The sequence below is a fragment of the Amblyomma maculatum genome, chromosome 10, assembly GCF_055883805.1.
Source record: "Amblyomma maculatum isolate TAMU_Amacu chromosome 10, ASM5588380v1, whole genome shotgun sequence".
In the NCBI taxonomy this organism is placed as follows: domain Eukaryota; kingdom Metazoa; phylum Arthropoda; class Arachnida; order Ixodida; family Ixodidae; genus Amblyomma; species Amblyomma maculatum.
This window is the reverse complement of record NC_139353.1, coordinates 13,773,962-13,796,284: the sequence shown is the minus strand read 5'-3', so window position 1 is coordinate 13,796,284 and position 22,323 is coordinate 13,773,962. Positions and strand designations below refer to the sequence as shown.

General features: G+C 49.0%; 1 protein-coding gene across 3 annotated transcripts in view; it reads left to right on the top strand.

Moving 5' to 3' along the window:
- The window catches only part of LOC146175642 (ninein-like protein), a 547,135-nt gene that overhangs the window by 478,934 nt on the left and 45,878 nt on the right, over positions 1-22,323 (top strand). For all 3 annotated transcript variants that reach the window (XM_084582042.1, XM_084582041.1, XM_084582040.1), the window contains exons 9-14: positions 3,090-3,238; positions 9,463-9,603; positions 12,878-13,052; positions 13,473-13,589; positions 15,819-15,911; positions 16,714-16,897. In XM_084582042.1, coding sequence (XP_084438168.1) covers positions 3,090-3,238; positions 9,463-9,603; positions 12,878-13,052; positions 13,473-13,589; positions 15,819-15,911; positions 16,714-16,897 — 859 coding nt within the window. The remainder of the gene's footprint in view (positions 1-3,089; positions 3,239-9,462; positions 9,604-12,877; positions 13,053-13,472; positions 13,590-15,818; positions 15,912-16,713; positions 16,898-22,323) is intronic.

The following is a 22,323-nucleotide window of genomic DNA, read 5'->3' as shown; positions in this document are numbered from 1 at the left end:
GAGGCAAGGCTGCATACTGTCGCCCTGCCTATTTAACCTATATGCAGAGTGCATCATGAGAAAGGCCGGTCTGGACGAGTCTTCAGCTGGAGTGAAGATTGCTGGAAAACGTATCAACAACCTTAGATATGCGGATGATACCACTTTAATGGCAGAAAGTGAAGTGGAACTCAAGAGACTTCTGATGCGCGTACAAGAAGAGAGTGAGAAGTTTGGGCTTAAACTGAACATTAAAAAGAAGAAGATCATGGCGTCTTGCCCTATCAAGTCCTGGAGCATCAATGGACAAGAAGTGGAAGCTGTGACAGATTTTCTGTTCTTGGGCGCCAAGATTACCTCGGAAGGAGACTGCAGCCATGAAATTAGGAGACGCCTGCTTCTGGGAAAGAGAGCAATGGTTAGCCTTGACCGCCTAGTAAAGAGCAGAGACATTAGTCTGCCAACCAAGATCCGTATAACCCGTGCTATGGTCTTTCCAGTTGTGATGTATGGATGCGAGAGTTGGACTGTGAAAAAGGCTGACCGCCGAAGAATTGACGCGTTTGAATTGTGGTGCTGGCGAAGACTCTTAAGAGTTCCTTGGACTGCCAGAAGATCAAATCAGTCGATATTGTCGACCATAAACCCTGACTGCTCATTGGAGGGTCAAATTCTAAAGTTAAAGCTCAGCTACTTTGGTCATCTGATGAGAAGAGAGGAGTCGCTGGAGAAAGATTTGATGTTGGGAAAGGTTGAGGGTCGCCGGAGAAGGGGTAGGCAGCGAACGCGATGGTTAGATGGCATTCTCGAGGCATTGCAGATGAAGCTATGTGATGTTAAGAAGATAGTGAGAGACCGGAAAGCGTGGCGTGACATGGTCCATAGGGTCACGAAGAGTCGGACACGACTGAACGCCTGAACTGAACTGAGGCAATAAACAGCGTGCATCTGCTAATGACGCGTTTATCTTTTCGTTGGCTTGTTGGGCGCATCTCTGGTACCCTCGATGTGATTCGTCAACAATACTCGTTTGGTCCTGAAGCCCTTTGGAACCATTGTGCGCCCAACTACACGAAGCCGCCTGGCCAAGCAAGGTCTCGGGCAAGCACGATGTCAATCCCTGACAAGCGCAGTCGCTTGTTCAAAGCCAACTTTTAGGTTCGTGCAGTAGCGAGCCAGACTGCCTTCTCGGAGCTCTCGTGCACGGTCGTCAGTGCGATACTTTGGAGACTCTATGCGATCGTTTCATACCCTAAAGTAGAAGCAGCCACGCATTACAGTGCACTTAGTTAAAACTGAGACCATTAATTAGCGTAGCTACTTTGTCCTACTAGATAATACTACTAATTAGTGCGGTTAAGGAGGGCAGCTAAATAGCAACGAAATAAGGCCATCAGTTAGCAACAAGGCATTATTGCCGACCTACAATGGTATCGCATCAAATCTTTGGTATACTTTAAGCGTCCCCGAAGTTTTTGTGCGTCTTCTAATCCTCGTATTCAACAACGACGACGGGACGGCTAAAGGCAGAAAACTTAATTTCCTTAACTATCATGTCAGAGTCAGTTTCGCGGCGGTCTCTCACAGGAGAGGACACCGTCGCCGTTCACACGACCTGCGCGAAATTACCTGGAGGAGACTCCAAACAAACTCCTTTCCAAACCCGGTAGTTCTCACATATTTTTCCCCAGCCAATTTTCTCCTGACTGAACACTGTGCGATGAGAGAGCTACCCTAAACCATATACTCTGGGGATGCAAGGAGGACCCCCCACCTCCAGAATTAGGAGAAATCCTGCATTCAGATGACTGGGAGACCCTGCTGAGCAGCTCGGACCCGTGCATACAAGACCGGATTCTCAAGCGCCCCTACGAGGTCGCTAACAGACTTGACCTGCTGGCCATCCAGTAGGGCAATGTAACTCGGCCCTATATAACTATCCGGCTAAATAAAGGTTTCTTCTTTCTTTCTCTCTGCGCTACCCTCGGGCGTTCAGAGTCCAACGACCTGGTTTTTAGTGTGGTTGGACACAAACCCGCGTCACAAGGTTGGATATGAATTGTATTAGGCCGGCCCATAATTTATTAGCGTCCACCCCCGTGATCGGTTTCTCATAAAAAATTCTAGAGGGCACTTTGGACCACTAAAGTGCGATGAGGCGAAAGCCATTATAGCACGGTGGATCGTAGCCCTTTACTACGGCACCTCTATCTCCCTCTCTTCCTTCACTCCCACCTTCCTCCCTTCCTTTGCGGCGTGGTACATGTGTCCGCGAAGAATTGTGACAGATACGGCGTCTTTACTATCCTGTACATCAATTTCAAATGCCGCTGATGCCTGCTGCACTAACGCCTCTTAGACATCTGGAGCCGCACCACACAACAAACAGAAGTTTGCTGTGTGGTGCGGCGTTCGAGAAAGCGGCAAATGAAAAGCGCCGCCCGGGCGCCTGGATCGGACGTCCGGCGGGGTCAGCTTCGTATATGCATGAATCCCCTGGCGACGTCATGACCTGTCGTAACGGTACGTGCGCGCCCCTTGTCGAACAAAACCGGGGAGGTGGTGAAGGGTGGCAGTTCCTGGCCCTAGGGGGCTGGGACGGTAGGTCAACGCCGCTTGCGGCGGGGGCTAGCCAGCCACCGAATTTGTATCGGTTGTGGGCCGTCATTGCACCCGCCACCGCTTAGGTGGTGGACGACGGCTGTTGCGGCGCGCGTCTTTCTCTCCATCATCTTTTTCTTTCTTCTCTACTTTCGCTCTTCTGTTCGCACTTTCTACTTTCACTCCCACCTCCCTCCCTTACCTTACGGCGCGGTTGTGGTGTCCACAGAAAACAAGTGAGACAGTTACCGCGCCTTTCCCTTCCTATAAATAAATCAGCGGAGGGGGATGATTTTTTTTTTCGCCTTAATATACACGGGCGTTTTTTGAATCCGGGCCGTTGAAAGGGTTCGCCGCGGCCAAGTTGAATCACGTCAGATGGCAACCGGCAACCGATCGGCATGATAACCACTGATTGGCAGAGTGATAACAAACCGGGTCTCTATCTCTTCGCTCGTTTAATGGCTGCCTCTCTCTCTCTCTCTCTCTCTTTCTCTGCCTCTTCGCAGCAATTGGGCTTCAACCCCAACCTGAAGGTGAACCTCCAGGACCTTACGGCTCAGCTGGAAGAAGAAATGGCGGCTCTCGTGTCCGGGGGCAACTCTAGTTCGTACGCCTTCGCTCTAGCCTCGTACCAACACGAATTGAAGCATCTCAAGTGAGTGGTCACACGATGGCTAGACTTAACGGTCAAATGAGGGTATTGTCGTGACGCTGGGGCTATGGCGACCCGGCCTTCACTTGGTAGCGTGCAGAGACTCCGGGTTGAAGAAGGACTGAATCTTCGAAGTTGGTAAAATATGTACAAGCAGGTTTACTGGCACTTTGAGAAAACGTATTTACAAGAATATTTACATGAAAAAGAAGGGTACATCAGCAAAATGACAAGCGTTAAGAGTTCATAGCGAGAAGCGACTGGATGAGCCGTTTACCCAGGGCCCAGAGCGACATTTCGTGCTCTGCAGCGTCCTTAAAAACCCCCTATGTTCAGCCCCTCTCTGAAGATGCTGACCAACCAAATCCAGGGCACGCCCCTCAGGTATCGGCATCCAATCGAACACATCACTGCACTGATGGTCTGAAGCACTGACTGGTCCGGCATTCATTCGTTGGGCGTGATCACTCGTTGGCGGGAAAAGCTTGGGAACGGCGAGGAGAGGAGGTACATTTCTATTCTTCAGCAAAGAAACCACAGGCTGGTTCTGACAAGGGGTTTTACTTCTCAGAAACCCGAGTGCACGTGGCGCCGCATAGGGCTCCCAACATGGTCCCTTTTCGACAATTGCAAATCTTTCCTGCATTCCCGGGAAATCACTTAATGGCCGTATGAGTCATGCTCCTTTCTTGTCCTGCACGTCAGCGGACATGTCACTCTGTCGTCTCCTTTGGATAGGAGGCATTCATCACTGGAGGATAGCACTTCTCGACTGGAAGGGTGAACAAAAGAAAGAAAGCACTTCCTGCTATTTCCCGCAGGGGGACGTTTCTTTGTGTTTTTCCAGACGTTCTCTTGACAAGGTCAATTTGGCATTTGCAGGTTGTCCACAAAGCAAAACATGCTTACAAAACAGGATTCCTGGAAACAGGCTCACTTAGAGCCATTGGACCATCACCACATATTCACAAAACTTATCCATGCCCACAGGCGAACAATAGAGCGCGCAATTGCGGATGCTTGGTCGTAACAGCCTCCTCCCCCGCCAGAAGAGTCTCGGAGGGCAGCAGTCCCAGCTGCTGCATGAAGAGACGACTTAATGGCCTGCACGTGAACGCTTGAAGCTCGCTGTTGCTTGTCGCGTTGTCTTGATTGTTGTAGGCCAAATTGCTCGAGCTGTCTGAAACTCAACCACATGTCTAAACAAGCACTCGGCTCCCGTCTGAAGAGACCAGGTTAAAAGAAAACTGCCATTGTTGTTCGAGAAAAGCCCACTCTCAAGACGTTCAGGACCCACGTATGCCTAGAAAACCAAACGTGCTACTTTACATAGTCACACATATACAAGCGCACGGAAAAAAAAAAAAACCTGATTATCAATTTCGATACATGGTGAGGAACATCTCGGACCGCTTAGAAAGAGCGGCTAAGCGCGTCCGCATTCCCATTTAACTTCCCCTTTTTGTATCTTATTTCAAAATTGTACTGCTGTAAAATCAAGCTCCACCTAAGAAGGCGACTGTTCTTCGATGTCGCAGTTTGCAGCCAAGCCAGGGGACAATGGTCCGTCTCTACGGTGAATTTGGCCCCTCCAAGATAGCACTGCAATTTTTGAATGGCCCATACAATGCAAGCGCACTCTTTCTCTGACGCGCAATAAGCCCTCTCTCTAGAACTCAGTTTTCTGCTCAAGTAGAGCACGGGGTGCTCATTACCGTCGTCATCTCTCTGGCAGAGAACAGCACCTAACCCTCGATCACTGGCATCACACTGGACCGTGAATTCTCGGTCATAGTCTGGAGCTCGCAATACCGGACGGCTAATCAGCACAGCCTTCAGGTTTACGAAGGAGGCTTCCTTTTGTTCGTCCCAGACTACATTTGTCGGTTCTGTCTTGCGGAGAGCGTCGGTCAGAGGGCTAGCCAAAGCTGAATAGTTAGGGATGTAGTGATTGTAGTACCCAGTCAGACCTAGGAATGCTCGAATTTCCGTCTTCGTGCTCGGCCGCGGGTAGTCTGCTACCGCAGAAATCTTAATCTCGCTGGGTTTCCTGAAACCTTGACCTACATTGTGACCCAAGTAGTCCACGGTCGCCCTTGCCAGGCAACATTTCTCGGCCTTTACGGTTAGTCCAGCTTGACGCAAAAGGCTCAGTACAGCTCTTAGATGTACCATATGGTCCGCCCATGAGTCGGAAAAAACCGCAATGTCGTCTAAATAAGGCACCGCGAATGTTTCACACCCCTTTAAAACCCTATCCATGAGTCGGGAAAAACAAAATGGAGCATTTTTTAGCCCGAAACTCATCATTGTTGGCTGGTAGCTGCCCGTCGGAGTGACGAAAGCCGCGTATCTGCTGGCGCGTTCAGTGAGCGGTACTTGCCAGTATCCTCGAGTAAGGTCCAGCGCAGTCACATATGCCGCTCTACTGACCTGTTCTACTCTCTCCTCAATATTCGGAATAGGATACACTTGATCCCTGGTGAGAGAATTTAGCTTTCGGTAGTCTACCACAGGCCTAGGGTCTTTACCTGGAGCTTCTACTAAGATCATAGGCGAAGCATAATCGCTTTCCGAGGGTTTTATTACTCCCAATTCCAGCATGCGAGTTACTTCCCTATCCAGAATTTCTCTTTGCCTTGGAGAAAATCGGTAGCACCTTGATCGCACTGGCACGTCTGAAGTCAGCTCAATATCGTGCTCAGTCAAATCAGTCCTGCCTGGCCTGTCCACGAAGCAGGCCTCAAACTCTGTTATTAGCTCGCCCAGATCGGACAGCTGGGATTTCTTTAGTTCTCCTCTCTGCTCCGTCTTTTTGTGAAGCTCCTGAGCGTTGCTTCCTTTTCCGCTGAGGCAAATCAAGTTATCCCCCATCTCCTCGGGAAGGTTTAACGTTAGATTTACCACGGCTTCCTTCTGCACATAAGGCTTCATAAGATTGCAATGATAAATGCGCACTGCTTTACGCCTATCGGGGATTTTCACTGCGTAGTTAGTGTCAGAAAGCTCTGCAACGACTTTAGCAGGTCCTTCCCACTGTACTTCGAGCTTATTCTTGGGATCATTGGCTTGCTCCATAGCTAAGTCCTCTCGGGTTCCACTTAAAAGTCTCGTGAGATTACTAGACACTGGCGGCAAGAGGTTACTTTCAAGAACGTCCTCATTCCGTGTCTTATCAAGCTCACTTTCATGTTGACTTATCTGAGATGCCTCGCTCTCAAAGTTTTCTGGCCCGCTATTTTCCGCATTTACCACTGTTTTAACTGCCGTTTCCTCCGCTGTTGATTTTTCTGAAATGAGCAGTGTAGCTAGTTCTCGCGCCTTTGAACGTGTTAAGGCTTGCACAACTCTGTCTCCGAAAAGGATGCCCCTCTTTCGCAGTAGCATGTCCGATTTGTTGGAGAACAAATACGGATAGCACTTAGGAAGCTTTCCTGAAACGGCAGCCTCGGTTGTTAATTCGCCGAAAGGGCCCTCGATGACCACGTTCGCGATCGGCAAGCACACACTCTGTTCCTCAACTACCTGTCGGATCCATGCACACTGTCCTGTATAGTCGGAAGGCGATACATACGCCGGATGGACAACATCCATCGTTGCGGCCGAATCGCGCAGTACCTTGCAAGGCTTCCTGTTGACTACTAGGTCATGCAGGTAGGGTTCTAAAAGCTGCATATTTTCATCGCAGTCCCTGACATACGAGAAAGCAATCTTTTCTTTCCGGCAGTTGACGGCAATGTGACCCTGCTCATTACACCTAAAGCATGTGAGCGGCTTCCTAGCCTCAAGCTTATTCTTTGTGTTCTGCACGTTGGTCACTTCCCCACTTTTCTCACTGCCGTCCTTTCTAGGGAATTTGCCTGAAGAAACCTTCATTTCTTCGTTTCCAACTCTAGCAAAGTGCCTTTCCTGACGGTTTTTCACACTGAACTTGGGATTGCGGGGCCTATCCACTGCTGGGTTGCTGAATTGTCGGCGCGAAGCATACTCCTCAATAAGTTCGGCAGCTTCAGTTGCCGACTTAATTTCGCCTCGGTCCTGTAACCAATTTCTTTCTTTTTCTGGGAGGCAGTTATAAAACTGCTCCAAAAGAATTCGCTCGACTACAGCGTCCCTATCACTGTAGGAATCTGTGCTCTTTAGCCACTCGCCCAAATTAACTCTTAAATTGTACAGGAATTCAGGGTAACTCTCGTCCCTGGACTTAGTAGCGTTCCGAAAACGTTGTCTGAACGCCTCGGCGCTAAGCCTATACTTTCTCAGAAGGCAAGTTTTGACCTTCTCGTAGTTGTCCGCGTCCTCCTTGCTTAGCCGCGCGACAACCTCCGCTGCCTCGCAGGGCAGAACCGTCAATAATCTCTGAGACCACGTGTCTCGCTGGAAGGACAGTTTTTCGCAAGTTCGCTCAAAGTTAGCCAGATACAGACCGATATCCCCTGATATCACATATGGCTGCATGTACTTTGACATCTTGAAATCTGCCTCCTTGTTGAGACGAGGTACCGCTAGCTGGGGACAATCGCCCGACCTCTTGCTCAACTCTAGTTCTAATTTCCGGAGCTCAATTTCTTGGTCCAGCTTTTTTGCTTCTCTTTCACGCTTCTTTTCCTCTTTTTCCCACTCACGTTCGCGCTCACGCCTCTTTTCCTCTTTTTCCCGCTCTTTCTGCTGTCTGAGCTGCTCCTTTTTTTGACCGATGAGGTTCCATGCTTCACTGAGCTCCTCATCATCGGTTCCCAGATCAGTGATTGCCTTTATAATCAAGGGTTTTCGTGCCAAACCACTTGTATCAATTCCCAATTCCTCACACAATTGCAACAGTTCCGGTTTCTGCAGCTTTTGTAGGTCCATGATCGCTCCGAGTGTCGGCTACTTCCAAAACAACAGTGCAAACTACCAAACCTAAAGGCGTTTCAACACTTTTTTTACCAGTTCTAAAATCTAACCCTGTTCTAGAACCTGGTCCACATCAGAAGAAAAGCCAAGCACTCACCCACACATGCGATCGATGTTCCGAGCTGCTGTCTTGTTGGCCGATTGTTGCGCCTGCTTGTTGCTTGAGATGCCACCTCCGATCACAAGATGTTGTGGCTTGTAGCTTCAGATCCACCTCCAATCACCAGATGTTGTGGCTTGTAGATTCAGATCCCAACGCTGGTCACCAGTGTTGGGGCTTGTAGATTCAGATCCCACCGCTGCCACCAGTTGTCGTGACGCTGGGGCTATGGCGACCCGGCCTTCACTTGGTAGCGTGCAGAGACTCCGGGTTGAAGAAGGACTGAATCTTCGAAGTTGGTAAAATATGTACAAGCAGGTTTACTGGCACTTTGAGAAAACGTATTTACAAGAATATTTACATGAAAAAGAAGGGTACATCAGCAAAATGACAAGCGTTAAGAGTTCATAGCGAGAAGCGACTGGATGAGCCGTTTACCCAGGGCCCAGAGCGACATTTCGTGCTCTGCAGCGTCCTTAAAAACCCCCTATGTTCAGCCCCTCTCTGAAGATGCTGACCAACCAAATCCAGGGCACGCCCCTCAGGTATCGGCATCCAATCGAACACATCACTGCACTGATGGTCTGAAGCACTGACTGGTCCGGCATTCATTCGTTGGGCGTGATCACTCGTTGGCGGGAAAAGCTTGGGAACGGCGAGGAGAGGAGGTACATTTCTATTCTTCAGCAAAGAAACCACAGGCTGGTTCTGACAAGGGGTTTTACTTCTCAGAAACCCGAGTGCACGTGGCGCCGCATAGGGCTCCCAACATGGTCCCTTTTCGACAATTGCAAATCTTTCCTGCATTCCCGGGAAATCACTTAATGGCCGTATGAGTCATGCTCCTTTCTTGTCCTGCACGTCAGCGGACATGTCACTCTGTGGTCTCCTTTGGATAGGAGGCATTCATCACTGGAGGATAGCACTTCTCGACTGGAAGGGTGAACAAAAGAAAGAAAGCACTTCCTGCTATTTCCCGCAGGGGGACGTTTCTTTGTGTTTTTCCAGACGTTCTCTTGACAAGGTCAATTTGGCATTTGCAGGTTGTCCACAAAGCAAAACATGCTTACAAAACAGGATTCCTGGAAACAGGCTCACTTAGAGCCATTGGACCATCACCACATATTCACAAAACTTATCCATGCCCACAGGCGAACAATAGAGCGCGCAATTGCGGATGCTTGGTCGTAACAGTATCCGCTCTGCTGACTTTGTGTCGTCGTCCCTGCAGGACCAACTTTGAGCAGGCGCGCGAGGAGCGCGATCGGCTGCGAGTGAACGTGGCCGAGGCCAACGCCCGGTCGGCCCTCATCGCCCAGGAAGTGGACGAGCACCACGCCAAGATGGAGAAGGCCTCCGAGAACAGGCTGATGTGTGTATCATTCATCGATTCCTCATCGCGTAAAATATACAGGGTTCCTTAAATACGCGTTGTTGCTTTTTACTCGGAAATTAAGGTGTGGTTTTTTTCTTGTTACAATATTAATACCTCACGTAAATTGTACAGGCGAGGACCTAAAGCTAAATGACTGCTCAGGAGCCCTCGGGAAATCCATACCACATTAACAATTGTTTACAATAAATTTAGAGCATCCGTTAAATACATGTTCAGCAAGGTACCTACAATAAAATGCAGATATGTTGTCAAACTGTAATGACAATTGTACTAAAATTGGTGAAAAGAGACCTTCATATTGCTCCTCCATGCTTTCAGGCCCCTACATATGTAGTCGTGCTACCACCGATCACCTCTTCTTTCGAAAACCATAGTTACATGGCCGGCTTAGCTGTGGTTACGCTTGACTATGGTTACCGAAATTAGCCGCTTGTAATGCGAATCGCGGTTCGCAGTTTTCGCCTACGTCACCCTGTTTGCAGACGCTCATTGATGGTAAACGAAGCTATTCGACTGATGTCACTAGAAAATTTTTTAATGAGGTCGGTATACAAAGACCACGCGCGGGCAAGCTTTGCTATTCGATGCGTCCATTGCTTGAATCGGGTGCTCGCCTTCGTATCCCATTCGGTCCGCTTCTTCCCTCAGGTCGCGCAGGGTTCTTCCTCGAATTCTTTTCCTTTCACTGGTAGTCTTCGCCGCTCGAGGCGTTCACGATATTTTTTTTTTTTTTCTGGGGTCTGGTTGATCTGATGTACATGGGGGTGTGACTGGGATTGGAGTACGACGGTCATTTAATGGTTCGCGGGTGTGGTGCACCTTTATTCGTCGTCTGAGATCCGTCGTTCCTCCGGAGCAACTCAAATTCGGAAGGAGTGGAGCAGTTGTCGGTGGTCGAAAGTTGTAAGAATTCTAGGCGCTGCTTTCGCTTCGGCTGGGCTACGCTGCCCCTGCAGCTCGAATAAACGAAGAAAATCCTCGTCGGCTGCTTGCTGACACGGCAAACGAAGCGACGCAGGGATCAGTAGAACGAAGCTGCGTCCTCAAATATACAAGTCGCTTATAAATTATAGCGCACTGTCTAGACTAACGTCCGACGGCGCGGCAAAAGCTCCCTCAAACACCGTCCGATGGCAGCACTGCTTCCAACTTCGCACCATCAGCGACAACATTGCGCCAGCGTCAGAAAAACGCGCTAGAGTTTGTTATTTGTGGTAATAATATTCTCTGAAATAAAGGAATTGAAACGGGAATCCTTATTGATCGTAAACCGGTACGGAGTTACTGCAGTAGTTCGGGTAGATGCGATACGAGCAAGTTTCTGCTCATAGGCGCATAGCAGCTGCCGGCTGTACGGTTTCGCTCACATGATGTCTGCTTTGATGCTAGCGGCGCATCCAAGTCGTCGCTAAGTTAACAGTATGCTGTTTTATTAATGTGACAGAGGGGTTCGTTCACAGCAGGGCATTGCCATAAGTCCACAACTAACTGCAACGCGGGCCAGTCCAAAACCGCAGTCTTCTGTGGCTTCGATGTAAAACAACTTCGGCCTAATCGCGGTTGAAGTATCCTAGCGCTTGGTGTCGTATGCTCTCGACATCCAGTCCTGCGAGCGGTGCGAAATTGTCGCGTATGCTTTCATACTGACATGGGTGCTAACCTTTTAACAAGGAAGAGCTACAATAGATAGTCTCACTTTTCGCGTTACCAATTAGGGGTAACGCAGAAAGCAAAAACCGGCCGCAAAGTAACGCCTACTGTCATCTCGGCTCGACACCACGTCGTAGTCTCGCGCGCCGAAGCGCCTTAGGCGTTCCGGGGTCGGGGGAGATGTAGAGGTTAGCGCAGTAAATTAACGAAGTGGAAGGTAGTATCGCTAGGCATGGTAGTAGAAGCGTGAGTGAAACGCTGTGCAGTCACGTGTGTTACGAGTTGTCACACAACCGATTTACAACCAGCATTACGGAGAGCCCGCCCTATTGTAGTGGTAGGTCCTCCTGTGATCGGTTAGCCATGAATTATATACTGGTTAGCGAGAGTTAGGCATCGCAGCAACGACGGGGTTTTAGCAAATTGTCCATGGAGTGTACCGCGAAGATGATATAACCGAAGTCCACGAAAGGACACTAATTATACAAGTCGGCACTGAGGCAGACGCTCAATTAAGCGAACACCTGTGAAACGCCAAAAGAGGGTTGCCAATCTAGGCCTCTCAGCCGCTACTGCGAGTCAGCTTTCGCTGACTAATTCTTTAAGGCAGCATGTTTAGCTGCACGGGATGCTGTTGAGCAGAACGTCGGGAAAATTAGCGCAAGTCATGCTGCAATGACTGTATCGCAGCACCGTCGGGCGACACTCGAAGGTTGTGTAAAATGTCCATCGGACGGATCTCTAGACACTGCATGCATCCGCAGGGATGATATGGCGATATTACTCTAGCGTTGTTGAAAATGTACTCCATTTGAAATCGGCTTTAGTGCGAAAATGTACAGCTAGCTTGTGCACTTTTCACGCTCGGACACCGACGCACGCCCATCGGCCACACATGCCTTTCTTTCCTCGCTTAACGATGCAAACCAAGGTCGCCAACTCTGTTCTCGGTAACCATGGCTAGCGGCGTAACCGCAGTAATGGTCCGTCGTGTAACGTTCGTTGAGCGTGGTTAACGCTACCCGTGTAACGACTTGGACGCAGGGACCTCATCATCGCTCACTTCTGGACTTCATAAAATCAGCCAGCTTTTTCCATTCATTTAATCATTTATTCATCCTTCATCTCATACCCTGCCGATGCCCTGAGGCAATAAATATCGACTAAAAAAAAGTGTAGAAGCGCTGTTTCCCAATCGAGCTTTGTCAAGTCAGGCGAAAAGACGACCGTTTTTAACTTACAGGCACGTCAGTTTTCTTGTTCCAACACACAAGCTCCTGTTTCGCAAAAAACACATGGAGCTACGCAATAACTCGTGCTGTACACCATATATCTCCACCCGAGCTGTACTGGCTACTGTCGCATAGGCACACTTATTTCGTTGTCCACTCAACTTGCGAGATATGTTTGTATTGTCTCGTTTTCTCTCATCCCGTCACCCTAGTGCTGCTGCATTCCATTTGCGATGATATGAACCTACAAGCCCCTCTGTTCTAGAACACGCATACCTTGCGTCCAGGCCCCGCACTTCTCGTTACGTTAAGTATACTTAACTTCCTCGATATCGTTTTCTTGAGGCTTCCGCTCATTGGGGTCACAGGACGCTGGAGAAGCGCCACTCGGAGCAGCTTCGCGAGGTGACCGAGGAGCTTCAGCGCGAGCGGGAGACCACCACGCTGCAGCTGACGCGGCTGCGGCAGCGAAGCGAGGATGAGTTGTCCGCCATGCGCGCCGACGAGCTGCGGCTACGCGCCCAGGTCGCCACCCTCGAACAGGTGAGCATCGCATGCATCATGTCACGGTGGCACGAGCTTGGTATCTGGAGCTTTGTAACGACTTTGTGGTTTACTCTCCGGTTTAGTGATATATTTCGAGAGCGTCGACCGTGTAGCTTTGCGAGGCCGATCATAAAGAAAAAAAATAATAATGCAGTGTTTCAGCGAGCGGCTCCCATGCATTGTTACTGTGTGTAGTCTATACAAACACACCTTGAAGCAGCGCAGTGTCGATGCAAAGACAGGACAGCTGTACTGACCCTGTGCTAAGTCATATCAGTGTTCCTCGAGAAACTGTCGGTGTCTAATGTTGTCGCCTTAGTAAAACTACGAGGGAAAACGCGATGCTTCGTGACCAGTTGTGATGGTGGCTGTCATTTTGTCCATCTGAGCTCTTGTGTAATCTTTGTTGTTTGTCAGGAGAACCGTCGGTTGGAACTGGAGCTGCAGGAGTACTCGGAGCGGTACCGCGAGCTCCACCGCCTGGGCGAGTCACAGCAGAAGGAGCTCGAGAGCGTCGTCCAGCTCAAGCAAAAGGTAAGTGGACACGACGCATGCGTCGGCCATCCATGACGTCAGCGTATGCGTCAGACATGGCTATGAGCTGCGGTACAAACGTGTGAACGTCCATGGAAGCTGATCAATTGCGGTAACGCGGCGGCCGGTGCAGGTGGTGGAGGGCTACTGGCGAATAAAAAAAAAACGCATTAATTGCACCAAAATTGTTTTATTAATACATACAAAGCTGTCATAAAAGGTCTTGAAAAAAAAAGAAAAAAAAAGATATCAAAGTCTAGTTGATTGGCTCGTAGCCAGAAAAGAGGCAAATGACAGCACTTTGAACAAGAGACTCGGGAGATTGCGAGAAGGTACTGCATTGGTAAGCAACCATTTCTTATTGCTTCATGATAGGTGGTCACATGCAATCAAGTGACAAATAAAGAAAAAGCAAATAACACACTGAACTTGCCTCTTTTCCCATTCCCAAAGTTTTACTCATTTTTCACTGTTTACAACTTGGCTGGGCATTTAGGGCTGTGTCGTGCCTGTCCACTAAGTTGATTTGAAGCCGCCTACCAGTCTGAATGCTGCTGATGCTACTATCACGGCCTTTCGAAATTGTATGGCTGCGTCTGGAAGCACAAATTTAGAAAGGCTTTCTTTGGCCGCCTTGTTGACAGGAACCAAAAGTAGTCATCAGTCAGCGAAGCCATTTGCCACTGTCTCTATAATGTATCGCTGTTTTCTGCCTCTTCTCTGAATTTTGTGTAGAGTTGCCGTCCAGGGGACACTTTTCGTGTTTGAAACTTCACCCTAAGCAAGCTGTGCCAGCTTATCGTGGCATAGTTATGCAACGGTTTGATAAATCGACCACGTTGAAAGCAGCCGGGGCAACACCGAATTAAAAAAAAAAAAAAAAAAAAAAAAACGCCCAGCGAACAACTCACGCGTTGCTGGTGCGTGCCCGCTGAGGGACTGTTTTGTGAGCAATGAAGTTTATTAGACTACAGATGTAAGGATGTGTTCACCCTATATAGTTATAGTACGTCGACGTCCAAGGCCGTCCGCGCAGTGAACTCGCTGCGCCAGACGCTTCACCGAGTGTGCGAGGCTATATGTCTAGCTGGAATTCGTTTGAGGCTCGTCGGGGTTAGCGTATAATTTTTGGAGCGGTACTGCTCTTATTCGTCAAGGTAATTTTACGCCGCAATTTGATCTTGAACTACAGATGTTGCTAGGCGTGTACGCTGCGCCGCGCGCCAGCTCCCGTGGAGAGGAGGAGGGGAGGGAGAGTCTCCATACGAATGCCATTCTTAGGGTGGTGCAGAGGAAGGGCACATTATCTGTAGCACTTCCTCGTGGACACCAGAACCACGCCATAAGGGATGGGAAGGAGGAGGGAGATAAAGGAGAAAGAGCTGACATTGTGGAGAGCTACGGAATATTTTCTACCACCTGGGAGTCTTCAACCTGCACTGACATCGCATCGGTACCCGTGTTCGAACTATGGAGCTTCCATACGAACGACGTTCTTAGGGTGCGTGCCAACTCAAATAGGACTGACGCTAGCGGGCGCTAGATTTGGTGGGCCGGGCACACTGTTTAGCGGTAAAGTTAGCAGGCCCGCCGCCGCCATTTTCCAGAGCCGTCCACAATGGCAGGTTTTTCCCTGTTTCTTCCTTCAATCCCTCGTTCTTTAATAGCATGGTTCGGGTGTACACCCAGTAGTGTGATAGGTACAGTGTCTTTCCTTTCTTTAAGCCAATTTACAATTTTACTAATAAACTTAAGAACCGCGGCAGTTTACTGCAGTGATATCACGGCTCTGTTAGTAATTGTTACAGCTTGAAAGAAGCCAGCGGAATGAACATTGAAACCGGCCTTGTATTTGATATCAAAAGAGCTATCGCTCGACGTTCGCGTTCGGTTCATCGGCTTTGAACCTATCTATTTTTTTTTTTCGGCATTGCATCTCTCATACATATGGCGGCTTCCTTGACGACCACAAATACGTATTCTGTGATTATGCTTCTCAGTTTTATTGTTTCGTCCGTACTCTTTTTTGCTTCCTTCTTCCCTCTCCTCGTAGATGCCCCTTCCGATATAATAATGTATGCTATATTCTATTATTTCCCCTCGCTGCTATGGTTCATGTTTGCGCAATGGATAAATGAATGCCAGTCCTTGGAGGGCGAGAGCTCGTTTTAGACGAGCCCTGTCTTGGTTTTCTCTTCTCGAACGAGGCCGGGTCCGGACCTGTTTCAGATTGCCGACCTTGAATCCGGCCAAACATTCCTGAACGACGAACACTGCCAGAAGATCATCCAGGAGCTCGAAGTCCTGCGTAAGCAGAACAAGGCAAGCCCTTCATGTCTCCTTTCTTCCTGCCACTACGCGACCCTTAGGTGCCAAGCTTTGCAGCTCCAGATTAATTTTGACTTGTTCCCTAAGGCACAGAGAGGTAGTATTTATTGGTATTTGTGGCGTTATATATAAGCTCACCGCATCGTGATGGTTCGATTTCAAAACATCACTGGAGCGTAATAGACTCTTAAGCCATTGTGAGAGCCCAGTATATGACCTCATCCTGGGTCCAATGACGTAACGTGGCTGCATTAACTTGAACGTAAACTCGAGTGCTACGCTCCAAGGTTCCCGTCCCCGGTGCACAACGGCTTCTCAGTGCTTTTAGTCGCGTTCATGCTAACCGGTAAACATCGCGCAAAGGAAAATGATGACGATAACTTTAAGGTGGGAAAATCAGCATTAATAAAAATCTAGGCGTAATCGAGAATAGGATACACGCTCGGCTGTATAATGTAATCCGATGAAGAGATGGTCGACAGTCACCTAGGATAGTTAATGGACACCAAAATATGGTAAACGTTGTGGAATACGAAGTGGAAGAATCGGTCGAGAAGGGAGATTAGGATTTTTTTTTTTTTTTTTTGTGGAATAAGATATAGCCGGTTAGCTGGCACAGAATGGGGCTAGTCGAAAATCGATAGAGTAGTCATTTGTACTGCGTTAGACTTCATTTGACCAGTATCGATTATGGTTGAGGTGACGGTGATTACGATGACTAACACACTGAGTACACCATCTTAGCTGCGTCTGTTCACCACGCGCTGGTCTTGTCGACACTGGGGACAAAACGCAGGAGCTCAAGGACAGCAACGACGAGCTGACGCTCGAACTGGAGACGCTGCGCCAGCAACAGAGCTGCTCCTCGGGCTCCCGCTCGTCTGCGCACGGCAAACGCCACCGACGATCGGGCTCATGGGTGTCCGACTACTCGCGGCAGGGCGGACTCAAACGGCGAGGCAGCGAGGCGTCCTCTTCGGGTGAGCCTCTTCAACGACAGCGCGGACTGCTGTGTTGTGCTGGGCACTACCATAGTTGTGCAATGGAAGCCTAAACTTTCGCGGCTGGTTTTGGTGCCGCCTTCTCGTGCGCCACCCGGTGTGCGCTAAAGCGGTAATAACGTGGACAAAAAGGGCGACAGAAACTAGAGACACATAAGACGGGGAAGTGTGAGTGAAGACTGCGTTTCTAATGAAGCGTCAAAAAAAAATTATAAAAAATATGTGTGCGTATTAAAAGAAAGAGCGCAGTAACCGTTGCAGTCTTTTAAGGCATCTCAAATGATCAGTGAGGGAAAGGAGGCATACAAAACGCGATGCCGTAGCAATGGGCTTGTGACTGATTTCTACCACCTAGGATTCGATCTTCAACATGCGCTTACTGCCAGCATAGAACGAAAGACGAGCAGAAGAACTCAAATTTCAGCGCGCAAACACAAACGTATACCACCTCCTCGAAAAGAAATGCAACTGCCCTCCTTCCGAGATAAGGTTATGTGCGCAGTTGTGCTTTCTCCAGCTAAGATATTTTCATATTGTTTTTTGTGTTTCATTTTTTGTCTTCGCCTTGCTTTTTTTTTTTTTTTTTTTTTTGGTCGATAGCATAGGCCAACAGCACACGTGCTTTTTTGCATTGTGTTACCACCGAGATTCGGCCGCTCGCCGCGGTGGTTTATGAGCTATGTCGTTCAACTGCTGTGCACAAGGTCGAGGGATCGAATCCCAGCCGTGACGGCCGCGTTTCGATGGAACCCAAACGCAGAAACTCCTGTATATTAACTGTGCAGTTGCCAAGGGCGCCACAGCCGATCTACGATAATACTGCGCCCCTCCCCCACTTCCGCGCCTCTCATAACTCCCAGTGTGTAGTACGTGATCTAGCGAACTGCGGCCTTCGCCGCCTAGTTTCGATCCCGTCATCTTGTTCTCAACTGACAGACCACCCAGCGTTATTGTGGAGAGAATCCGGTTTGTGCATAAAGGCGGAGTAAATAAGAACTACATGCATCAAGGCAGGAAGTGCAGCGCATGTCTCCTGCCCCTGTACTTGTGCGTTCTGTGCTGTAAACTTCAGATGAATAACAAACACGCCCGGAATGCTGTCGGAAAAAAGTACAGATCGTTAACGTGATTAAACCTAGCATAGCGTACGAAAGCAGTAGTTAGGCGTGTTTATCTGGGTAGATGGAAGGTTTAGAGGACGTTTTCGCTGTCTTATCGCCCGCTGTTCACGCCGCTCGGCGGGGCGTATCTCGACTTCCGGCAGCTGCCGAAGAGGACCAGGCTTGCAATCCATTTCAAAGCAGACTGAATTCACCCAGCTCATCGCATGAGTCTACTGGCTAAACTACGTAACACCGACACACCACACACGCGTTTAAAGTAGGCGAAAAATTAAGCAAAATATTAACACGGCTAAACCTAAGTAGACAAAAGCGAAAGCTCGCGACTCCTCCACGGATGTCTCCGAACCTCAAGGACAGCACTGCCAGGTCTAGGCGACGCGAAGGTGTCGAGGGCATTTGAAGGGGGAGATTATGCATATCGCTCAGCGACATCATCGCACAGCAGGCGATAACGGCGGATACTTATAGCCGTTGCTAATGGCCTTGAAGGAAGAGGCGAGCCAGATGTGTAGCGGTTGCGGGAAAATGTGGGGGAGAGGAAGGCTGTGTGGCATCATGTCAGGCAGCGCTGTGTATTTGTGGAGGTATGTACCGGTATGAGCGAAGTTTGCCAGGTGTGTGAAGAAGAAGCGAAGTAGCCGAAGAAGCGAGCGCCCCTAATGCAAGTTCAAAGTCACGTGAAACACACGCCGACCAAGCGGAAGGACGTAGAAGGTCGTAGTAAAGCTCTCGCTTTATAAGAAAAACTAGTCACTTTAAGAGAGATGACGTCACAGAAACCGCCCACCAATCAGTGCCCGGCCATGTCACCTGCCAACTGTCACCGTTCAGAGGCACGCTTATGGGAAGGACCGCGATGTATGCTGCCCAATTTGCCAGGAGCCACGTAGATAAAAAACTAGCTGGGGCTTAGCTTTAGTTAAGCCCGGTAAGTTAAATTAATTGCAGACGGTGAACGCTAGTATATACCCCCGGCTCCGCCACTTGCCTCTGTATTGTGACGTCAAAGCGAGCGCAGCGCCTCCAACAGAAGGAACGCAATGCGCCGCGTCTTCACGCGTGGCTACCGGCCGCCGCTACGCGACAACTCGGCTTGCTAGCCCGTCTCTCGCTCCTGGTATGACGTCAGAGGTCTAGCGCGCAGCGCCTCTAGTGGCTGGAGCACGGCTCGCCGTGGCACGGCCGGTCTCGAGGGAGAGCGCGTTTCCCTCTTCTCTTACGGCCTCTCCAATGGGGTCTGTTTCCACCGCCCGCCGCGCCTCGGTGGGGTCGCCACCGCCCCACTGCTGCTCCTCCGCTACAGCCGTTCACGCGCAAGGGAAACGCGCGCTCGCTCTTCGCTCCGCCCGCATCGGTTGCAACCGACAGGTCCTGATATTTCACCCCTTATGGCTTATAGGAAGAAGCCGTAATCAGTGTCTGATTTATCGTGTATGAGCTATAAAATAGTCAATAATGTGCGTGCGCGCGAGAGCGCGCGCGCCTTCGTCAGTGCTGTCGCGCACGATCGAATGAACTTTCGGGTGCACTTACATCAACACTTTTTGCCCCTAAATTTTTTCACAAAACTATATGTACCATTTTATGCAGTGTGCTTTTGAAAGCTGTAAGCAGGTATAGCACGACCTGACGCTAGTGCATGGCAAACTGTTCAGTGGATATTCTGTCAACCGCTGCCGTTTTCGTTTACAGCAAAAGAGGCACTGACGAAAATTCATAGCACGTCTGAGATTCAGAGTAAGGAACAAAAATTTACGCATACAGTTAAAATTTCAGTTGTCTAGTGAAGTGGACTGTTCTAGCTTCGTTCAAAACAAATCAGTAGGTTGAAAGACAGCAGATGTATACGTAATCTCGCGACTGACGCACACATAGACAGTCGTCAGATTAATACAGGGATAAAAAAAAACATTTAATCAAGGAAATGGGCATAAACAAATATGCATAATTGAAAAGAGCAGCAAGCAATAAAAAAAATGTCCTTCAAAGTTAACACATTGCACTCATTCATCAAAACGGTACATGCGGCTAGAAAATTAGTCTCAAAATCTTTCTGGACGGTTTGTGCACATAAGGAGCTGGCCTTTCGTTCCTGTCTGTCACCTTCTTAGCATAATTGACAAGAAGGATTCTGAGAAATTTCTCACATATTAAAGAAGCGGACCTTATAGCATGGCTATTGTCAATGCCTTCCAGGCAACTCAGCAAAGGTGAGTTCTCAAGTGTTGGCTGGATTAATTAGATTTGAAGGACTTCAAGGACATTCGTGTGTGGTAGATGCACGACAGCTTTTTCAAAAAAAAAAAAGACACAACCTTGTCCAAGAGGGCTACAAACTCTGGTTTTGGATAATGCAGTCCGCTAGAATCTTGTCCTCGCAGAATAGTGTACATGGGGCTGCTTCTTTTCCTGGTTTCAAGAAGGATAGCACAAGCGTCACACCCGAAGTCACTGATTAGCTTTACAATTAATGTATCCAGCGACGTAAGCTAAACCAGAATACGTGACAGTGGGTAATGGGATGACAGGAGATACCATCATTTCTTTCAGTTCCTCGGTTACTGATTGCATCAGAGCTGAAATGATTTCGTCGGTGTCGACACAAGGTGCCTAGGCGCACAATACAGCGCGACATACAACTCCTATCACCTCGATCTGAATAAATAGCACAGAGAAAAGCTTTTATATTCATTATTGAGGAGTGTCCCTTGATTAACAGTGGCGAATGTGTATTAAGCAAAGCATTCTACCAAAATAATGGGGCAGCGATTGCTCTCTAAGGCAGGCATTACTGCACAGATAGTTACAAGAACCTATTAGTTCAAAAACATACTAGAAAAGAAAGAAAATATTGCTAATTAGGGCTTGAAATAGATTTCCTGTTTTTTCATGAAATAATCATGATATCATGTAAACATTTCATTAAACCAACGTTTATTTGCAAAATTAAAATAATGTTTATAATACAACATAAAACGTTTGCTGGTCTATAAATTATAGCAAAAAAGAAAACAAAACTTAAAAGCGTTTACTCTGACGTTATACTAATACTTTATGTCATGTAAGCATTGTGCAACTTACATTACATTTTTATAAAATTATTTTCATCTTCGGTGTTACCTCGATGGTTTCTCATCTAGCGCCGAAAGACGGTTTTGCCATTGTTGCTGTTATGTTTGCCTTCAATTAAGAAGCTTCGATGTGATCACTGCTCATTCACTTTTTTTATTCATCTTCTTGTACAGGCTTGGGAAAAAATTGAGATTAAAATGAACAAAAGTAGATACCATGCCGCAATACATGTCATATGCTTGTCGAGCGTTTGCTGAGCGACAGTGTTTTTTAATATAAAGACTCCATTCACGTGTGTAGCACGCTGGCAGGATGCCGCTGCAGCATCTACCTTCTGTAATCGTTCATTTAGGGGGTGCACTCACCACGAAACCCGCGGGCGACAGCGCGAAACCAGGCAAATGCCACCCGCCACCACTGAAGCAGATGCGGAGCGAACGGTGAGCAGGTCGCGCCCCTTGCGGCGGCGGAGAGCGTGACTCAAGGAGAAAAGTTCCCATTGTTCACGCGGCGATTGAGAAGGCCGTAAGAAAGAGCGCGCGCTCTCTCCCTCGAGACCGGCCGTGGCCGTGGCTACCCGCCGTCGCTACGCGACGACTCGACTTGGTAGCCCGTCTCTCACCCTGATATAACGTCAGAGGTCATTCTAAAGGTCAAACGTGGCTACTGGTCGCAGTTAAGTTTGCGGGCTTCGCACAGAAGCGAGATTCCGAAAGGGGCGACCAAGGTCAAGGGGCAGCTTGACGCGGGCAGATTTATGACGGTCGCGCGGGCGACCGCTTCTCGGAAGTGCGCCCAGAACACATGGCAGCGGGCTGCCGGCCCTGTCCGTCCCGTGCCGCGAGGGAGGCAGAGCAAGTAGAAGGCGCAGCGTAAGCGCGTGGTTGTGGGTTCGGCGCTTGTCTCCCGCTTCGAGTGGAGAGGGCACGGAGGCCATAAATCCCGAAAGGCCTGGGGAGAACGCGCTGTTGACATGTCTTCCCGGGAAGACGCCTGTGTGTCCCTTTGAATCCGCCGCCCGCGCGCAACCGACCAAGAGCAGGGATCGGAATGTTTGGGCCTGAGGTTTGCGTGTGTGTGTTTATATGTGTGTGTCTTCGGAAGTGTTTTCGGACGCAGTCCGTCTTTGCGACTGCTTGGCGCCGCTTGCACGGGAGGATTTTGGAGAGGGAGAAATCTCAATGTATGTGTTTGCGTGCGCAACCACTC